The sequence below is a fragment of the Trematomus bernacchii genome, unplaced genomic scaffold (assembly GCF_902827165.1).
Source record: "Trematomus bernacchii unplaced genomic scaffold, fTreBer1.1, whole genome shotgun sequence".
NCBI classification, from domain to species: domain Eukaryota; kingdom Metazoa; phylum Chordata; class Actinopteri; order Perciformes; family Nototheniidae; genus Trematomus; species Trematomus bernacchii.
This window is the reverse complement of record NW_022987790.1, coordinates 1,214,660-1,235,755: the sequence shown is the minus strand read 5'-3', so window position 1 is coordinate 1,235,755 and position 21,096 is coordinate 1,214,660. Positions and strand designations below refer to the sequence as shown.

At 39.4% G+C, this 21,096-nt stretch overlaps 2 protein-coding genes across 2 annotated transcripts in view; one reads left to right on the top strand and one right to left on the bottom strand.

Moving 5' to 3' along the window:
• LOC117497652 (glutamate receptor ionotropic, delta-1-like) overlaps window positions 1-21,096 on the top strand; it is a 224,509-nt gene that overhangs the window by 50,272 nt on the left and 153,141 nt on the right. The window lies entirely within an intron of this gene.
• LOC117497651 (stonustoxin subunit alpha-like) lies at window positions 100-8,624 on the bottom strand. The gene is made up of 4 exons (XM_034149649.1): window positions 8,533-8,624; window positions 8,224-8,323; window positions 1,751-3,205; window positions 100-1,654 (listed from the first exon to the last, which is right to left on the bottom strand). The coding sequence occupies exons 2-4, from the start codon at window positions 8,312-8,314 to the stop codon at window positions 1,101-1,103; spliced, it is 2,100 nt and encodes a 699-aa protein (XP_034005540.1). The 5' UTR covers window positions 8,315-8,323; window positions 8,533-8,624; the 3' UTR covers window positions 100-1,100.

Here is a 21,096-nt window from a genome sequence, read left to right as displayed (position 1 = left end):
TAGATAGATAGATAGATAGATAGATAGATAGATAGACTTAAATCTTAAATACTTAAAGTGGAATATAATTACCAATTAAAGATTAAAGACAACTGGCCCTCAGTGTAAAGTCAGGTCTCTTTATTTAATGTTTGGCTCAAGCACAGAGTGAACATATCCAGATGTTGAAGTGTTACAGGAATCTGATGTTGCTTCATCTTTATAACCATCAGCAATATTTCCCACTAAATGGTGTTAACAGTGATTCTCTCAAACAAAACAAGTTCTGCAGCTTTTTATTCATGAGCTGTGAGTTCTGCACAAAGAAGGAAATAAACAAATGCTGAATTAAGCGATAGGATATTCCCAACATAATCAAAATGATACATTTAACAAAACAGATATTCTTTGTCTTTCACTTAAACTATGATTTCATAGTTCATCATTCTAATGTTGATAAAGCATGTCTGATCTTGTCCTGAACAGAAAAACCCACACCGCTTTCATGAGAGAAAAGACTCCTCTTGTATTCTCTAAATATAACTCGCTTTAAAATACTGATTAAAAAAAGACAAAGCAAAAGCAACCGGCTCTTGAAGAACCTTATGTCCTAAAATAATGAACATAAATTCAACAAAATAAGCAACTATTGTTTCCCCATTATGTTTATACGTGTTGTATTTCAACATCAGTTTTGACAGAGCAAGTGCCGGATATATAACGCTTGAGTATATGTTACTACGATAGAAAGTTCCTATGAAGAAATATTGTTCAACTGTTCGTAAAGCATCGGCTTTAAACAGTTTGAGAAGATGATGAAATCAACATTTACTGATAAACAAAAGTCACTTTTTGATATCCTCATTTTTTCTGGTCCCTCTGAGTTTGAATGAATGTTTGATTCTGTGAAGCACGTTTAAGTTAAATGGGATGTTAGGTCGCCATTTAAAACTTTAGGCAGACCAAGAATGGCCGACTGTGTGTAGATGTGTGTGAACATTAGGCTACTGAGCAGGTGGGTGACAGCCTCTGCTTCTATGAATGTGTGTGAATGGGTGCCAATGTAAAAGCGCTTTGATGGGTCGTAAAGACTGGAAGAGCGCTGTATAAATCCAGTTCATTTAGAATTCAACTGGACACAGGTAGGCATAGTTGGACTTATAATAAGCATAGAGGCCTGGGACAAGAGGCTCAGTGAATGTGGTGCGAAAGGTGTACAGGTGAGTCAGTGTGTTAGAGGAGACTCTGTAGAAGGACAAAGTGCCAGCAGGCCAGTCCAGATACACCCCGATTCTACTGAAGTCACCAGAGGGATGATGTGAATACACCCTCTTGCTGGCATGGAATGCCTTAAGAGATCGGACGACCCTCACCGCTTTGCAAAAACACCAGGTTTTTGGACTAAATTTGAACTTGCTCGCATATACGCCTTTTCTGTCAGCTCCCTTGTATGAAACAGCAGCATAAACAGACTCCCTGCCAGTGAGACTCCACTCTACCTCCCAGTAATGGCACCCAGATAACTCCTCTTTGCACAACACCTGTGGCTCTGTTTCAAACCTCTCTGGATGAGGAGGATAACCCTGCGATTCTCCACGTGTTGCCTTTTTGTTTCCGTGAGACAGAGTGAGACGGTTGTTGGCAGTGTTTGGGTCCAGGTGGAGATCACAGGCATCTAATGGAGAAAACATAACAAAATATCTTATCAGTAACTTTGATGGTCAAACTGCTGGAGAATTCACATTTTTGACTAAAAAAAAGGCTGACTTACACCAGATCAGATCTCTCTTGTCTGTGATGGTCTCCACAGAAGAAGGCTTTTGAAAGTCTTCAGTGTCCAGCTGGCCTTTCTTGTAGTGGTAGATGGTTGCTCCTTTGTAGTTGTCATTGGTTTTGGCCGTTATGAGGAAACGAAATTTGCTGTTGTTCTTCAGCGCTTTGGAAGAACCCTGCAACATTTTGGCTTTTTCTCTCATTGTGTTCAGAACTTCATCGGAGTAGTACCACTGGTCTTCATGGGTACCTCCTAACTTGGTTGTGTTCAAGAAGTCAGCCATCTCATCAAGGTAGATATCACCCCTTGGCATGGAGGTGAAAACAAAGCACAGAACATCCTCTACACCTGAAGCAAGGACCTCTCTGTCCAGCTCGGTCTGGTTCAGGACGATCTTTACTCCCTCCATGGTGTCGACACAGGACTTGATGACGTTGATTTCTCTCTCTTTGTTTTCCAGCCACTTGTTTAGTTTTTCATGGCTGAAGGGTGACTTGTGCCCGTCTTCAAAGACTTCTTCCAGTGAGCTCTCATCTTCCTTTCCTGCTCGGATGGAGGGAAGTTTCTCTGCCATGGCTTTCTGGATGTTGGTTTTATAATGACCACACAGTTGGAGGAAAGTGCTCAACTCTTCGTGAAGCACAGGGAACCTCTCTACCACTTTGTCTTCCAGAGAATCGTTGCATCTCATTTGTGTTTCCTTTAAATCTTCCAGAGCATCTTGGGCTTTCCCCACTAGTCCAACGCTGATCCCTGCCATCAGCTCACCAGCTTTGGGATCTAATCTCTTCAGTGGCATCAGCCAGACCTTCACTGGGACCGAATTCTCTCCATTTGTTCCCAGTAGCTGTGGAAGTTGTGTGTAGGTCTTCACTGCATCTTGAAATGTTGCTGGGTTGCTTTTAAGAATGAAGTCTCCGTAGAATTTGCATGAGACTTTGTTCGTCAGAGCTTTCTCTTCAGCAGTCAGCTTGATGTCAACACTTCCCTCAATATTTAAAGAAGGAATCTTCTTTATCACAGCGTGCATGCTGCCCTGTATCTCCTGAACCTCGCTGGCTTCTAACTTCTCACTGTCAAACACAAAGAAAGCATTTGCCCCATACAGGATGCCTGTGACTACATGAGTCGCCAAGCCCTTCTCAACAACCTTCATCTGTTTGGTGTCCAGGGTCACATGATCAATTGACAACTGCTTGAACTTGGTGGTAGCTTTGTACTCAAAGGTCACTCTGCTCTGATTCTTGAATTTCTTCTGATCATTCAGATATTTGGCAGATCCTCCAACTTCTATCAGTCCACTCAGGAAACTGACCTTCAGAGAAGCTTCAATATCCAGCATCTGGGACTTTGATTCAGTGGAGTCAGATGTAGACATTTCAAAAGTACTGCTCTGCTGAGGGGTTTTAGATGTTTTTACTTTCAGAGTTTCAGCATTCCATAATGTGAGACCTAAATAAACATGAAAGCGCAAAAACTTTTGTTTATATAAATTCACATAAAACATATAATTTCAAAGTTTTTCAGGTTGCAGCTTCCTATCCTGTGAGAATGTGTGATAAGCAAAGTGTGTGTGTGAAATAAATTCAGACTTCTGAGAAAGAATTCAGTTTTATTTTTATTTGTTCTTAGAAGCTCAGTATTCTAAAACTAAAGAATTCTATAGCACGGAGGAGTTTTTTTCGTGCTGAGATTAAAGTTATTCAGAGAAAAATCGGAAAATCTCAGTAACCTGACTTTTTTATTAAAATTCTTAGTTTAATCACAGAACCCAAAAAAAACCGCACTTTTGGTCAGATCTCAAAAAACGTTTCACACTCTTCCGTACTCTAGCATTCTTTAACCTGTTTCACGCCTTCCCCCCGGTACCGGGCGGATAAACGCGTCATTTGCAGGAAACAACGTCTAAGGAATCTTAATATTGAATAAAACTATGAATGTGTTATATCCATGTAACGGGAAGAAACTCAGCTAACTGATCTTTTTAATTTTTTTTTTCAAAAAAAACCCACAATGCTAGCACTCAGCCTCTGAATTAGCCTCGATCGAAAAAACGGGACCTACTAAGGCACTTAAACTCACTCATAACTCCCTTATTACTTATCCTAGATGCACAACCAAACACTATTTTTTGGTGTCCTGGAGACACTGAATCTAACGGTGCCCACCTCAACACTCAGTGATAAACATTCGCGACGCTATCAACGAAAGCGTACATCATCACATGTGGAGCAAAGAAGCTAAACATGTAAATATGGCTCACCTTGGTCAAAAGTGGTCTTCAATGGCATTAAAACGATAAAAAAACGATGCTGCAGTTAATCCATAGGTTCATCCTATGTGTCTGTGCCTTCTTTGAAATTATTTCTGATAATCCATAAGCAATACAACTGCGTTTTAGTTTCCAAACTCCAGAAGGAGACATTCCTCCAGTTTAGTTTCGCTTTCCACACGCGAAGCGGCAACATTTTTTCTTTACAAGCTGTCTGGGTGGGAGCCTCCTCCTTCGATTCTATTGGCTCTAACGGTCACAAGGGTATGTCAACCAACCAGATCGAGCAAGGGGGGCCAGAGATAGGTCAAATCCACCCAAATGACCACAGATGGCCCAGTTTTTGGCTAAATCTCTCTAAAAAGGTCAAATTTCACTTGTTTTGCATCAATCTTGATACAGGGTACTTATTATATGTTGTACTTTGGATTCCTAAAGCTTTTAGTCTACTAACCCATCATCCAAGGGTAGTTTTCACTATCTGTAAAAAATAATTTTTGGACGGACACTATAATTTACAGTTTTTTACTATGTAAAATCTGAATTTTCTTTAAAATAAAAAACATTTATATTGATTCTGACACTTCTACATCCAACTCACAGGTTTATCATTACTTTGAGAAAAGATTATTAATTTAACCCTTTTAGAAGGGAAGATATGGTCATTTGTTCTGGGAATGTCATTTTCGAGCCTGAGACCTGAAAAACAGGCTCAGAGTGGAACAGGTTAAATTCAGAATTCTGAGAAAAAAAATCTGAATCCTGAAGAGTCCTCAGAGTATGGAGGAGATCTAACCAAAAGTGATATTTATTTTTTGTTCTGAGCTTAAAGATCTTCTGAGAAAAAAAAACTATTAGAATTGTGACTTTTTTCTTAGAATCCTGAATTAAATCTCAGAACAAAAAATAAATTCACTTTTGGTGTAGCCCTAATCCTCTCAAGCATTCTTTAACCTGTTCCACCCTGAGCCTGTTTTTCAGGTCTCAGGCTCGAAAATGACATTCCCAGAACAAATGACCATATCTTCCCTTCTAAAAGGGTTAAATTAATAATCTTTATTCTCAAAGTAATGATAAACCTGTGAGTTGGATTTAGAAAAGTCAGAATCAATATAGATGTTTTTTATTTTAAAGAAAATTCAGATTGAACATAGTAAAAAACTGTAAATTATAGTGTCCGTCTAAAAAAAAAGTACTTATAGTGAAAACTACCCTTGGATGATGGGTTAGTAGACTAAAAGCTTTAGGAATCCAAAGTACAACATATAATAAGTACCCTGTATCAAGATTGATGCAAAACAAGTGAAATGTGACCTTTTTAGAGAGATTTAGCCAAAAACCCCACTTCTGGGGTCATTTGGGTGGATTTGACCTATCTCTGGCCCCCCTTGCTCGATTTTGATGAATGAAATCTCTTTATAACCGCTAGAGCCAATGGAATCGAGGGAAAGTTATATACACACCAACACGTTAACAAATAAGGAGTGAGAGTGACGCGTTACCAAAACCGGAAGCTGCATACACTCTGGTGGCTACCATTAGCAGCTAACTTTTCCGCTCCGATTTTTACATAAAAATGGAATTATGGATTATACATTTCTTCAAAGGCACAGGTACATTATCAACCTATGGATCAACAGTTGTAGCATTTTTTTCGTTTTAATGCCATTGAACACGTCTTTTGATCAGATTGACAGCTACAGTGAGACGATCTGCCGTAAAAGCTCCGTAAAGGTACGTGTTGTGATGTCTGTGTTTGCTTCCCCTGTCGCGAGTTCGGATCACTCAGTGATGATACTATACCTATATAATCTGTGGAGTCTCAGCTTTAATCGGATATATTTTATGTGCAGCTACGATAAGTAATAAGGGTATTTTTATCTTGAGTTCTGTGCTAAAGTGCGTTAGCATTTTTTCGCTTAGTGCTAATTCAGAGGCTTGGTATTACCCTTGTGTTTTGTTTTGGTTAAAAATGGTTCATATCTTCAGTTAGCTGAGATTCTTCCCGTTAATCTGGTGCTACACATTAATAGTTTCATAAATGTTAAGAAGCCCTGAGACACAGTCTCGAAAAAAAACGGTGGGGGGGGGTCCACTGGGGGGACCGTCGTCCTTAAGAGGTTAAAGGGGACCTATCATGCAAAATGCACTTTTTAATGTCTTTTATACATAACCATGTGTCCCCGGTGTGTCAGGGAACTCACAAAGTGTCAGAAAACAAAACACTCTCTCTTTTCCTCCGTACCCACATTTTAAAAAAAAAACTGGGGTGCTTTTTTTCGCTCCTATTGTGTCATTGGCGACATCCGGCCAACGTGACACGTCCCAACCTATCGTCTCCGGCACAAGTGACACGTCCCAACCTATCGTCTCCGTATACAGCCGCAGCTGTGTGTCTGTGTATTCAGCAGGATTTAGCAGCGTTTAGCTGAGTTTCTCCCGGTAGAAAACTCTCTTAGCAAGGGAAAGCTGCATGACGCTCCAAAGGGGCGTGGCTTGCAGCAGCTCCAAAGGGGCGTAGCTTGCAGCAGCTCCAAAGGGGCGCGGCTAGCAGCAGGCGTTCCATTTATCAGAAATCATTTCAAAGGGACACAGACACATTAGATTAACCTATGGATTAACTTCAGCAGCGTTTTTATCATTTTAATGCCATTGAAGACCACTTTGGAGAGACTACAGAGCCAAGGTAAAAATGTTAGCATTTTTAGCTACCTAGCGTCACCTGTTTTGATGTCCGTTTTTGCTTATAACGTCGCAAATACGTATAATTCAGTGGTAATGTCGGTGTCAATCGATTCTGTGTCACCTCACGATGTGAATCGATGTGTTGGATGTGGTGAAAAGATAAATAATAAGGTTTTGTGAGTGATTTTCGGTGCAGTAAGGTGTTAGCATTTTTCGCTCGTTGCTAATTCAGAGGCTCAGTGTTAGCATTATTGGTTTTCTTTAAAAAAAAAAAAAAAAAGATCAGTTAGATGAGTTTCTTCCCGTTACATGGATATAAAACATTCATAGTTTTATTAAATGAACATGCCCTCAGACACTGTTTCCTGCAAGATGTTGCGGCAGTGCCCCGGTACCGGGATCTCTCGGGCTTAACAGGTTAAAGCAGAATCAGCCTGTTTGGAAAAGGGCTGTAATAGAGGGTTATGAGCAGTATGAGGCATGGCTACAATGGGTGATCTGTTTGGTATTTTAAGCAAATACTTCACAGTAGGGCTGTGCAATTAATCGTATTTTAATCGCAATTACGATTTTGGCCTGCCACAATTACGAAAACAACATAATCGAAAAAAACAATTATTTTGCTTTGCTAGGTTGTGACCGTGCACTGCAACATATTTGATCTAATTTATTTTAGTCTAATTTATTTGTATTTATCATATTTATATATGTTTAGTAGCTTGGGGAAGTGCGCTCCAAAATATTTGTTGATCTTGTTTATTGGTATTTATTATTTTGATATTATTTATTTAAATGTATCATTTATTTAATTTATTTTAGTATTGGTTTTTCAGTTTAATTATACGTTCAGGGTAATCAACAGTTAAAAAGATACTGTTTAAATTGTTATTTGTATTTGTTTTAAAGTTCAATAAATGGATTTTTTCAAAGTCAATAAATAATCGTATTTAATAATCGTGATATCAATTATTGACCCAAATAATCGTGATTATGATTTTTGCCATAATCGCACAGCCCTACTTCACAGACATGTTTTGTATAGGTATGGCCCTACAATATATTTTTAAAACATAGCATAATAGGTCCACTTTAAATTAAGAAAAAAGTATTAAAAAAAAAGTTCCAAACTCTGATCATATTCAGAATCCTGACTTTTTTCTCTGAATTCCTAATTGAAAAAAATGTAGCAGAAAGAAAATCACTTTTGGTCAATTATTTAAAATGTTCACATATAGCCCTAATTCTCGTTTGTTCTAGAGTCAGTCAGAAAGGCATAATTGTCCCAGGCAATAGTTAAAAACACAGATTTGAGATAAAATGCCTATAAAATACAATCTATGGACAAAAGCAGTCAAAAAATATACAGATATACACAGATGCACTACAAAGAGAGAAAATAAATAACTCTCATAACACACTCAATTTAAAATGGCATGACAACAACAAAATAATGTTAATAATTGTTGTTGTACAGTGACTATGATGAAAGCTTTGTGACTATGTGAAGTCTTACCTGGAACCAGTTCATCTTTCCGAGCATCATAGAGCATCCCTAGGGTGAAAGGTCGTCCCAGAGCAGCAACGTTCATGAGATCTGAGGCCATTTCTCCAACCTGTTGAGAAGAAACAACACAGACTTCAGAAACTGATTTAAACGTCTGTTAAGGAGTAGGAGTGCTGAGAGTTAATAACACTTGGAGTCTGACTCTCAACTGTGCTTAGTAATGCAGTCTTTCCCTGCAGACACTAATCTAGCAGCTGTAGTTTTACACAGAAAAGTACAGTTTTTATTATAAATCTGTGTTTGTCTGTTAGTCCTCACCTGGTGAAGTTGTGTAGATCAGCAGAGTTGTGTGAGGGTCTTCTGACTTCCAGCAGGAGCTTCAAGTCTGATGGAATGTGGTGTGAGGTGACTTATATTCTGTCAGATACTCTCCTCCCCTGTACCTAGGAATGCAGAGACACTCCCTGACACTGACTGATAGTCTTTTCTGCGCATGCTATCGATATCCACACTCTGCAATTTCTTATAATGCAACTCTGATTAATTAATTAATGTTTGTTGGAGACTCTTATGTATGACATTTGACCAACCAATGTGTAAATGATTAACCTCTGATTAACTAATTTGTATAAAAAGCAAATGAAAGGTCCAAAACCAACTCAATGAACAAGGAAGTGAACAAAGACAGAAAACAAAGAAGGGCCTATCCCTTCTCATGCTGACACAAGGTCATTTAAACGCTTTCCTCAGACGCCAGGTGTGCGTTGTTAGGAATGCAGCAGGGCTGCTTCAGTGGGAGGCAGAAACCCAAGCAGGTGGAACAAAGTCATTCAGACCGGTTCTGTGAAACAAATACATCTTTTTTTAAATCCTTTTTCTTCTGAGTAACTTCCCAAACTGCAGATCATCAAAGAAGATATATGACAGATCAGCATTCATACATTTTACACAAATAACTTAACTATATAATTAATGTAGTGTTTGTAACCCCACCCCACTATTGCAACTGTAATATCAGATAATATATTTCATAAATGTTAGTAATTCACAGTATTGTTTTACTAAGGCTAACCAAAGGGTTATTTCACTTTATTGATCTGTTTTTTAAGCTTTATATTTAGTTTATATTTTCTGTGACAACAACATGATCTGAATAACTCTGTTCCTTCGTACATTTGCTACATTACAGAAAACAACAATATCAGTATGTAGAGACACTACATACTGATATACACCTGAACATCAGCAGGAGAGGACTCTTTAAAGTAGAGACACTACATACTGATATACACCTGAACATCAGCAGGAGAGGACTCTTTAAAGTAGAGACACTACATACTGATATACACCTGATCATCAGCAGGAGAGGACTCTTTAAAGTAGAGACACTACATACTGATATACACCTGAACATCAGCAGGAGAGGACTCTTTAAAGTAGAGACACTACATACTGATATACACCTGAACATCAGCAGGAGAGGACTCTTTAAAGTAGAGACACTACATACTGATATACACCTGAACATCAGCAGGAGAGGACTCTTTAAAGTAGAGACACTACATACTGATATACACCTGAACATCAGCAGGAGAGGACTCTTTAAAGTAGAGACACTACATACTGATATACACCTGAACATCAGCAGGAGAGGACTCTTTAAAGTAGAGACACTACATACTGATATACACCTGAACATCAGCAGGAGAGGACTCTTTAAAGTAGAGACACTACATACTGATATACACCTGAACATCAGCAGGAGAGGACTCTTTAAAGTAGAGACACTACATACTGATATACACCTGAACATCAGCAGGAGAGGACTCTTTAAAGTAGAGACACTACATACTGATATACACCTGAACATCAGCAGGAGAGGACTCTTTAAAGTAGAGACACTACATACTGATATACACCTGAACATCAGCAGGAGAGGACTCTTTAAAGTAGAGACACTACATACTGATATACACCTGAACATCAGCAGGAGAGGACTCTTTAAAGTAGAGACACTACATACTGATATACACCAGAACATCAGCAGGAGAGGACTCTTTAAAGTAGAGACACTACATACTGATATACACCTGAACATCAGTAGGAGAGGACTCTTTAAAGTAGAGACACTACATACTGATATACACCTGAACATCAGCAGGAGAGGACTCTTTAAAGTAGAGACACTACATACTGATATACACCTGAACATCAGCAGGAGAGGACTCTTTAAAGTAGAGACACTACATACTGATATACACCTGAACATCAGCAGGAGAGGACTCTTTAAAGTAGAGACACTACATACTGATATACACCTGAACATCAGCAGGAGAGGACTCTTTAAAGTAGAGACACTACATACTGATATACACCTGAACATCAGCAGGAGAGGACTCTTTAAAGTAGAGACACTACATACTGATATACACCTGAACATCAGCAGGAGAGGACTCTTTAAAGTAGAGACACTACATACTGATATACACCTGAACATCAGCAGGAGAGGACTCTTTAAAGTAGAGACACTACATACTGATATACACCTGAACATCAGCAGGAGAGGACTCTTTAAAGTAGAGACACTACATACTGATATACACCTGAACATCAGCAGGAGAGGACTCTTTAAAGTAGAGACACTACAAACTGATATACACCTGAACATCAGCAGGAGAGGACTCTTTAAAGTAGAGACACTACATACTGATATACACCTGAACATCAGCAGGAGAGGACTCTTTAAAGTAGAGACACTACATACTGATATACACCTGAACATCAGCAGGAGAGGACTCTTTAAAGTAGAGACACTACAAACTGATATACACCTGAACATCAGCAGGAGAGGACTCTTTAAAGTAGAGACACTACATACTGATATACACCTGAACATCAGCAGGAGAGGACTCTTTAAAGTAGAGACACTACATACTGATATACACCTGAATATCAGCAGGAGAGGACTCTTTAAAGTAGAGACACTACATACTGATATACACCTGAACATCAGCAGGAGAGGACTCTTTAAAGTAGAGACACTACATACTGATATATACCTGAACATCAGCAGGAGAGGACTCTTTAAAGTAGAGACACTACATACTGATATACACCTGAACATCAGCAGGAGAGGACTCTTTAAAGTAGAGACACTACATACTGATATACACCTGAACATCAGCAGGAGAGGACTCTTTAAAGTAGAGACACTACATACTGATATACACCTGAACATCAGCAGGAGAGGACTCTTTAAAGTAGAGACACTACATACTGATATACACCTGAACATCAGCAGGAGAGGACTCTTTAAAGTAGAGACACTACATACTGATATACACCTGAACATCAGCAGGAGATAACTCTTTAAAGTAGAGACTCTACATACTGATATACACCTGAACATCAGCAGGAGATAACTCTTTAAAGTAGAGACACTACATACTGATATACACCTGAACATCAGCAGGAGAGAACTCTTTAAAGTAGAGACACTACATATTGATATACACCTGAACATCAGCAGGAGAGGGAATAGGTAGTTTAAAAATCATCATTGGAAATACAGTATACTCTGCAAGAGGTGCAGAAGGATAATAATATATTTTGGGAAATGACCTCTGGAAAAGCAGCAGTAAACAGAAAAAACAAATGCAACCATTTCTCCTGCAGAATAACAACTGAACTGCTTTCTCAATTAGGTTTCAGGGAAGCCTATTTTCTCCAGGATTACCGACAAATAGCGGTCTTTGTAAAAGTTGTGTGTTTGCTTGACCCATCCGTCCTCTCTATGCAGACTCTGATGAGAACCATATTTGCAATAATGCCAAAAACTAAGTTAATCCAGGAGAAAACTAAGTCTCTGTCGAGAATAAATTGACAGTTTTGTTGTATTGAGAAAGTAATTTTTAGGAGACATGCTGTAAAATAAGGTCTTAACAGGTACAGGAAACACAAATGTGTGTGTGTGTGTGTGTGTGTGTGTGTGTGTGTGTGTGTGTGTGTGTGTGTGTGGGTGTCTGTGTGTGTGTGTGTGTGTGTGTGTGTGTGTGTGTGTGTGTGTGTGTGTGTGTGTGTGTGTGTGTGTGTGTGTGTGTGTGTTTTTCAAATGGCTTCCCCTCTATCTTTGTTTTGTTGCCCATTAGTTACCAGCCTGTAAAAGGTTAGAGCAGGTGTGTGTGTTTTATGGATATTCAATAGAGAGAGAAACCAATCATCCACACACACACACACACACACACACACACACACACACACACACACACACACACACACACACACACACACACACACACACACTCACACTAAATGTCACACCTGTCAGTGGCGATGTGGATGAAAAGGCTTAATTATGCCTCCTCACAAACACACACCGTTATTCATTATCTCTTTTTTCTATAAATGTTCTTCCCTTCTTACGTTCCCTTCCCAACCTCACTGTTCGTCTTCTTCCTCCTCCTGTGTGTGTGTGTGTGTGTGTGTGTGTGTGTGTGTGTGTGTGTGTGTGTGTGTGTGTGTGTGTGTGTGTGTGTGTGTGTGTGTGTGTGTGTGTGTGTGTGGGTAATTAGAATGTCCTCTCTCACAGTGTGGTGATAAATGGAGGAGCTGTCAGGAGACGCCTCCCACTACATCACACATGTCCCTGCTTTGCACGAGATAGCTGCGTCGCGGTTCAGCGATTCTGCTTCATTAGTTTTCTCGCTCTCAGACGGACGCCATCGCACAGAAAAACCACATCAAGGCGTCTCCTCGCTCCAGAGGGAAGTCGGGTTTAAGCAACACACTCAGACACGCTGCTTTCAATTAGACTGCAGTTCCCTCCTCAAATTAGGAGGGATTTCCTCAAATCCACCGTTTCCTCTGTGGGAAGAAAACATTGAACAAATGACTCGAAGTCGAAGCAAGTTGTCGACTTTCATCAGACTCTCTGCAGACGAAGGTTCGTCTTCACTCAGATGTCTGAATACATCAACATATATCAATATCTAAACATGGCAAAGGTTGGAGGACTTGTTCTTCCATCGACAACATGTCAAATGGAAAGCCAACAAGGAGGGAACAAGGGATTCGTGTCAGCGCGTCAATCGTACACATCGACGTCTTTGTTAGCACTTGAAGGACTTCTGTATTATAACAGACAGCGTGTTAAAGGGGGGCGTTTCACCCCAATCATCAGGTCCATTAGTAGAAGTGTGCTTCCTTCTCTGCAGTGATTGGTTGATGGTTTTATTTCTGCAGAAAGAAAATAGTCCCTACATGAAACTGATCACAACAAGCTCTGTTAATTATCTTGAGTTACCACGTCACGATTTGCTCAAAAGAGACGATCCTTACATCACAAGTCGAGTGATAATTCAATTAGCAAGAAGCATCTGTTTCTAACACCTACTTTGACGATAGCATGTTTTAATGAGGATGCTAATTATGGCTTTGTGGTTTCCTTACTGGAAGAAATGAATCCTACAGGATCTCTTAAACGTTGAGTAGACTTCTATACAATCAGTCCTTTTTGTATCAAGATATTTAAGAGAATGCAGGTTTATTATGGAGGACGGAACATGACTTAAGTATAAATAAATAAATAAATAAATGTGTAAATAAATGTATGAAGAAATACAGGAATAAATAAATAAATACGTAAATAAATAAATAAATACAGGAATAAATAAATGACGAAATAAATACACAAATAAATAAATGTTGAAATAAATACACAAATAAATAAATAAAATAATAAATAAATAAATAAATGCATAAATAAATATGGAAATAAATACACCAATGTATAAATAAATAAATAAAAGTCGAAAATAAAACAGAACACACGTTATTATATATCTTTCATATATTTCTACATTTACGCGACGTACATTTATTTATTTATTCCTGTATTTCTTCATACATTTATTTACACATTTATTTATTTATACTTAAGTCATGTTCAGTCCTCCATAGTTTAAGGCACTTCTGCATTGGCTTGAATTGACTGTGTTATTACAAATAGCTGAAACTTCATTAGGAACATTTTTACTCAGGTTATGAATCAAATTAGAATCAGGGTAATTGTCTCATAGACTTCTTTACAATCAGACATGTTTTTATCAAGCTAACCCTTAAGGCACTTCTGCATTGGCTTCAATTGACTGTGTTATTATTAATTGCTGAAACTTCATTGGGAACATTTTACTCGGGTCATAAATCGAATTAGAATTCGGGTCATTTTCTCAATCTGACTTGTTTTCTGGATGTTCGACAGACTTTAGGTTTACGGCACTTCTGCATTGGCTTTAGTTTGCAGTCGTTGAGTACGAATAGCTACGAAAGACACTTTAAACTGGAAAAACATTTTACCTTTTCATAGGTGTATCTTCTCTTCTCTCTCCCTGTGTACCTAAAAGGTGAACATAATGAAAAATGTGATTTTTATGGACAGTTTTGTGCTTTTAAAATGAGATATTTCTAACTAAAGACAACAACATGCTGTCAATCAGTGTCAACACTTCACTTCTACCTGTCCACGTCACTTCACTTTGAAAAGCTTCTAGGATTGTGTGTGTGTTTGCCGTCAGTCGTGGAGGCTGTGATGACACTCTGAATAGTCATTCCTCTTCTCAGTCATCATGACATGTTGTTCATCTCTATTGATAACTATGTCAATATTTCATCTTTTACTTTTAGCCAACAATTCCAAAGTTGTGGCCGTTACGTTAAACTATACTTATTTTGTCCAATATGTGAGTTATTTTAATAATCATCCATTACTTGTAGGTCCTTTGAAAACTAATTGTATTATTAAGCTAGCTGTTTGACCTTTTAATTTATTACTTTTAGCTAAGTATGCAAATCTATTATCGACTACTTGTAGCTAACGATCATATTAGCCCCATTTAAGCTAACTGTCAAATGTTTTTCCTTAGCTAACTTTTAGTTAACTATGTCAATAATCTATCCATTACCTTAACCAACTATTTAAATATTCTATCCATTAGTTTAAGCAATAACTATCCCACATTTGTTTCCATAATGCTAACCATGTGTGTTTGAGGGTGTGATGAAACTCTGAATAGGTGTTTGTTTGTGTTGTATGAAGTATTAATTGGTACTATCTAATTTAAGTCAAATTGTGTTGCCAATTAATTTCTTGGTGTCATGACATCTTGAATGTAATGTAATGTTACTCATCCTGATATAAAGAAACTCTGAATAGTTATTCCTCTCCTCTCAGTCACCATGACCAGAGTTGGGTGTAACGCGTTACTGTAATAATATTACTTTTCTCGGTAACGGAGTAGTGTAACGCGTTACTTTTATAATTCAGTAATCACACTACAGTTACTAACATTGCCCCGACACGCGTTACTTCGTTACTTTTATAAAATCAGTCATAATCACACTGACAGACAAGAGGGGTTTCCGCCGCAGGTTTATATGTACGTAATCTGCGCGACTTGCACGTCCACATCTCCACGTGCAGTGCTGCATAAACATGGCAGAGTCAGCGATAACTTTCGAGGGGTGGAGGTATGCCCATTATTTTGAGTTCGTCCGAAGAATAGACAGGAATGTGACGGTGAGGTGCAAACTGTGTCCAGGCCAGAAGCTGTTATCCACTTCTGCAAACACCACGTCAAACCTCAACAAACACCTGCAAAGAACACATGCTAAGGTGAAGCTAATAGCTAAGGACCCCCGAACCCAGAGTGAGGATGTTGTGAGTGCGCCGCCGCCGACTCCGAAGCAGCAACAATTAGAATTTGGAGGACCGGTAACCAAAGCAGAGATGGACAGGCTTGTAGCATCCTTCATAGTAGAGGTAATGTTGCCCATTTGCACAGTGGAATCACCATCGCATCGTTCAGAGATATACTGCGCAAAATACAGATAGCAGGAGACAGAGGACAGCCATAGTCAGAGCTATCTGGATCAGTCTTATGCGACAATGGAAACTGAACTAAAGAGAACATTTGAAACTTTAGCAGTCTGCGTGATCTGCCTGTAGGGAGGGGCGGGCCGGCCCTGCGAGTAAAGTAACGAGTAAAGTAACGAGTTACTTTATGTAGAGAGTAACGAAGTAGTGTAATATATCACTTTTTTTTTGTAACGACCCCATCTCTGACCATGACATGTTGATAATCTCCCTGCAGAGTTCATCTGTGTGCATTCTGAGCTCAGTGAGGTCCAGCTGAGAGGAAGCAACAGATACCTGGGAGTCACCTTTCAACATTTAGCAACTGGTTTTTCAACTCTGATGCAGCTTCTTAACCTTTTCATGCTTCTGCAAAGCTAATGAAGTGTTCAAAATATGGAAAGCAAACAGACTATATCGGGAGACGTTGCTGAGATGGAGCTTATTTCAGTCAAAACATATTGTGAAATCAAAACAAATCCTCCTCTAAAGGCTAAGTGTTGACAGCAGGTTTGAAAGCTGTGGGTTTTTTTTGTTTTTATAACGATTGTTTGGTTTAATTTGAACTGTATTTACTTCACAATTTGATGAAGTGTTTGGGTATCAAATGTCTATATTTAATCAGTGTATCAAAGCTTTAACTTATTCCTCTTGTTCTCTGCACTCTGTCCTAGTATTCGTTAATATCTCTCAACACGTCGTCGGCAAACTCGTTTTGAAAAGGCCAAAGTATTTAAAGTTTTTGTTGTGACGCCCAGTTTCTGCTTCAGTTGAACGTGTCACGCTTCATGAGTTTTATTTTGGAGCCTAAGGGTTTGGCTTTAATCCATGCAGGATCTGTAACACAATTAAATGAGTCTGAATTTGCCTTAAAGTGGACCTATCATGCTATATTTGAATAATATAGTGTAGGACCATACCTATATAAGGCATATTTATACTTTTTCTTTTCCAAATACCAAACAGATCATGCATTTTAGCCATGCCTCATTTTGCTCAATTTGACAATTTCTAGCTCTGTTTTAGCAAGGGCAGATTCAGTGAGAACAGCACCATCTACAGGCCTGGCATATGTACTACAGCGTCTCCAGCGCTTTGGAACGGCAATGGCCGTGGCTGTCTCCTCCTGATTGGTGGAGTTGGCCCAATAGCCGTAGCGCCACCGTCCTGACGTCAGGACAGTGTTCAAATCTGGATCAGTTTTTATCAGATCCGTTGCAGCCCCTTTTTTAGAGATTTGGGTATGGAGGAAAATAGAGAGGGTTGTGTTTTCTGACACTTGGTGAGTTCCCTGGAACACCGGGGACACATATTCATGTAGAAAAGACGTACAAAAGTGCATTTTGCATGATAGGTCCCCTTTAAGATCAGATCATTAGCGTGCATGGAAACTCACTTCTGCACAGAGCTGCTGACTGACGTGATTTTGCATGATTTAAACCACCAGATATGGTTCATTTTCAACACCTTTTCCCTCTTTCACCTGTCGAAAAGTTCCATTTGTTTCAGCTGATATCTGTGCAAGATAAAACAATTGCTGCAGAAACATAATCCATCACAATGAGTCACTCCTGTTGCTCCCAGTAATATACAGGAATCAGCTTGTAACAGCAACACACAGACAAATAGTGTAGCTTTGACAGAAATAAAAGCAGACACCATATTAAGCATGCTAGATTAAATAAACCAGGTTATTATTACAGGTGTTTGTACTGATTTGCACAGCATAGTGGAATAAATTGAAACCAGTGGATGCCTGGAGGCGAGGAAACATGATTAAACATCTGAAAGAGGTCGTGTAAAGTACATATTATTTGTAGTAAATTATGCACAGTGTGAGGAGTGTTAACATGGCATGAATGTGTCAGCTGCAAGAATGCTGACAATACCAGACGCTATTTAAACAGAACAATACATAATACACAATAGAATTTACATAATGCAATATCTGCGAGTATCAGAAGTGTTTGCTGCACCGTGCAAATGTTAGGACTGACGGAAAAGCAAACTGAACATATTTGTAAATCCGCACGAGAAACACTGCTCACATTTCCGCGCCGTGTGAATCTAAATTAAATCAGTGATTTTCTGTTTCTGGCCCTCTACCTGCCAATTTAGTGGCTCCAGAGATAAGTGCTCACACCGGCTCTGATGAGAAGCTGTGGACGCTGAGGAGCAAATTGTTTCAAAACGCTCCACGAGAGAGAAGGAGGGTTTCTTTATTTCTCCAGCAGAGACGAGTGAGACGGACACTCTGAGAGCAGAAAGAGAGTTATTATTAATCTATAAATCTGGTGAAAACTGGCATGTGGCAAAAGTGTGTGAGAAAAACAGGTGAAGTGGCAATATAACACTGCAGGGGTGACTTATTTATATGTTGGACCCTGAAGGCAGCATATTCCTGGTTCCCATCACAAAAAGCCAATGTGTCAAATTCTTAGAAAAACCCCACTCTCCACCGCTAAGCTAAAGGCGGCTAATGTTGGGCTATAAAGGAACTACAGCACGGTCACATGACTTCACGTCACCACCGCTAAGCTAGAGGCGGCTAATGTTGGGCTGTAAAGGAACTACAGCACGGTCACATGACTTCACGTCACCACCGCTAAGCTAAAGGTGGCTAATGTTGGGCTATAAAGGAACTACAGCACGGTCACATGACTTCACGTCACCACCGCTAAGCTAATGTTGGGCTATAAAGGAACTACAGCACGGTCACATGACTTCACGTCACCACCACTAAGCTAAAGGTGGCTAATGTTGGGCTATAAAGGAACTACAGCACGGTCACATGACTTCACGTCACCACCGCTAAGCTAAAGGCGGCTAATGTTGGGCTATAAAGGAACTACAGCACGGTCACATGACTTCACGTCACCACCGCTAAGCTAAAGGTGGCTAATGTTGGGCTATAAAGGAACTACAGCACGGTCACATGACTTCACGTCACCACCGCTAAGCTAAAGGCGGCTAATGTTGGGCTATAAAGGAACTACAGCACGGTCACATGACTTCACGTCACCACCGCTAAGCTAAAGGTGGCTAATGTTGGGCTATAAAGGAACTACAGCACGGTCACATGACTTCACGTCACCACCGCTAAGCTAGAGGCGGCTAATGTTGGACGTGATGCCGTTTAGTCGTCTCATTTAGACACTTGCTACACCTTCATCAGTGAAACATGCATTGATTAGAGAAAGGCTTTTTGATTTAAAATACATTTTGATGTCATTGTTTGTTGTGCATGGTGCAAGATGAGATCCTCACTAAGAGCTGTACCTTACTGTATGACTCATATCGCAGCAGTACAGAATACTAAGCTCACACACAGTGAATACAGTAAGCTACACACTCTGATATTGAAATTGCACATACTGTAGGAGAGAATAGAGAAAGTGTTTCTTTATTTATATATTTGTGCCGGTGTACCTGTAGATAACTCTGTGCAAACAAAGAGCAACGATGCATGGAGGCTTCACATTCAGACCCAAAATACTGAGCAGAATTTTAAACAGTCTGGAACAAAATGTGATGCTGCAATTTTGCAGAACAGTGTTTTCATAACATTTTCCAGCAGAAGGAGATACAGATTGATCGGTGAACTGATGATGTGTTGACAGCAGGTTTTAATGAAACATCCAGAGTCTGATATCAGTGGGGACTGTGAGTTTCATATATGATATATTTCAACACAGTCTCACGGCATTTCGTGTTATAGTCACGAAATTAATCTATTGATTCGTGTTCACCAACATGATTTCGCCATTTTTTTCGTGTCACACAGAACGATTTTAAAAGCAATGTAAATAATAACAAATTAGAAGGAAAAAGACATTTAAAAAAATACAGATTTAAGTATTCTGACACAGAACGATTTTAGAAGCAATGTATTTATATTGGTAGTATGTTTCGTGCCTGCACCAAATAATAACAAATTAGAAGGAAAAAAAGATGACATAAAATACAGATGTCAGTATTCTGAGGCTCTGAGCCATTTCTTTTCCTCACTGACGGCAAAAAAACTCAGACATTATACAATTTCAAATAAAAGGGATAGGGTTAGGCTTAGGGTAAGATATTGAGTAAGAAAATGTTTTTATGAACCACACAGCTTCTGGTCTTCCAAGACCCGACCGGACAAAAAGACGTGTTGCAGGCACGAAACATACTACCAATAGAAATACATTGCATTTAAAATCGTTCTGTGTGACACGAAAAAAAGGTGAAAATCGTGTTGGTGAACACGAATCAATAGATTAAATTAATTTAGTGACTAATAAGACGAAATGCCGTGAGACTGGGTTGTGTATTTCCTTATTAGAGTGTTGCAGGGATGAGTCCAAGCACTTTAAAATGACATTTTACCAGGTTGTTATCCTGAAATATGGTCATTAGCCACCTTTAGCTTAGCGGTGGTGACGTGAAGTCATGTGACCGTGCTGTAGTTCCTTTATAGCCCAACATTAGCCACCTTTAGCTTAGCGGTGGTGACGTGAAGTCATGTGACCGTGCTGTAGTTCCTTTATAGCCCAACATTAGCCACCTTTAGCTTAGCGGTGGTGACGTGAAGTCATGTGACCGTGCTGTAGTTCCTTTATAGCCCAACATTAGCCACCTTTAGCTTAGCGGTGGTGACGTGAAGTCATGTGACCGTGCTGTAGTTCCTTTATAGCCCAACATTAGCCGCCTTTAGCTTAGCGGTGGTGACGTGAAGTCATGCGACCGTGCTGTAGTTCCTTTATAGCCCAACATTAGCCTCCTTTAGCTTAGCGGTGGTGGCGTGCAGTCATGTGACCGTGCTGTAGTTCCTTTATAGCCCAACATTAGCCACCTTTAGCTTAGCGGTGGTGACGTGAAGTCATGTGACCGTGCTGTAGTTCCTTTATAGCCCAACATTAGCCACCTTTAGCTTAGCGGTGGTGACGTGAAGTCATGTGACCGTGCTGTAGTTCCTTTATAGCCCAACATTAGCC

Excerpts from the sequence above, each read along its gene's own strand:
- LOC117497651 (XM_034149649.1), bottom strand. The coding sequence starts at position 8,314 with ATGGCCTCAGATCTCATGAACGTTGCTGCTCTGGGACGACCTTTCACC. Across the intron at positions 3,206-8,223 it reads GAAAGATGAACTGGTTCCAG|GTCTCACATTATGGAATGCT; the intron begins GTAAGACTTCAC and ends ATGTTTATTTAG. Across the intron at positions 1,655-1,750 it reads CAAGAGAGATCTGATCTGGT|ATGCCTGTGATCTCCACCTG; the intron begins GTAAGTCAGCCT and ends TTTCTCCATTAG.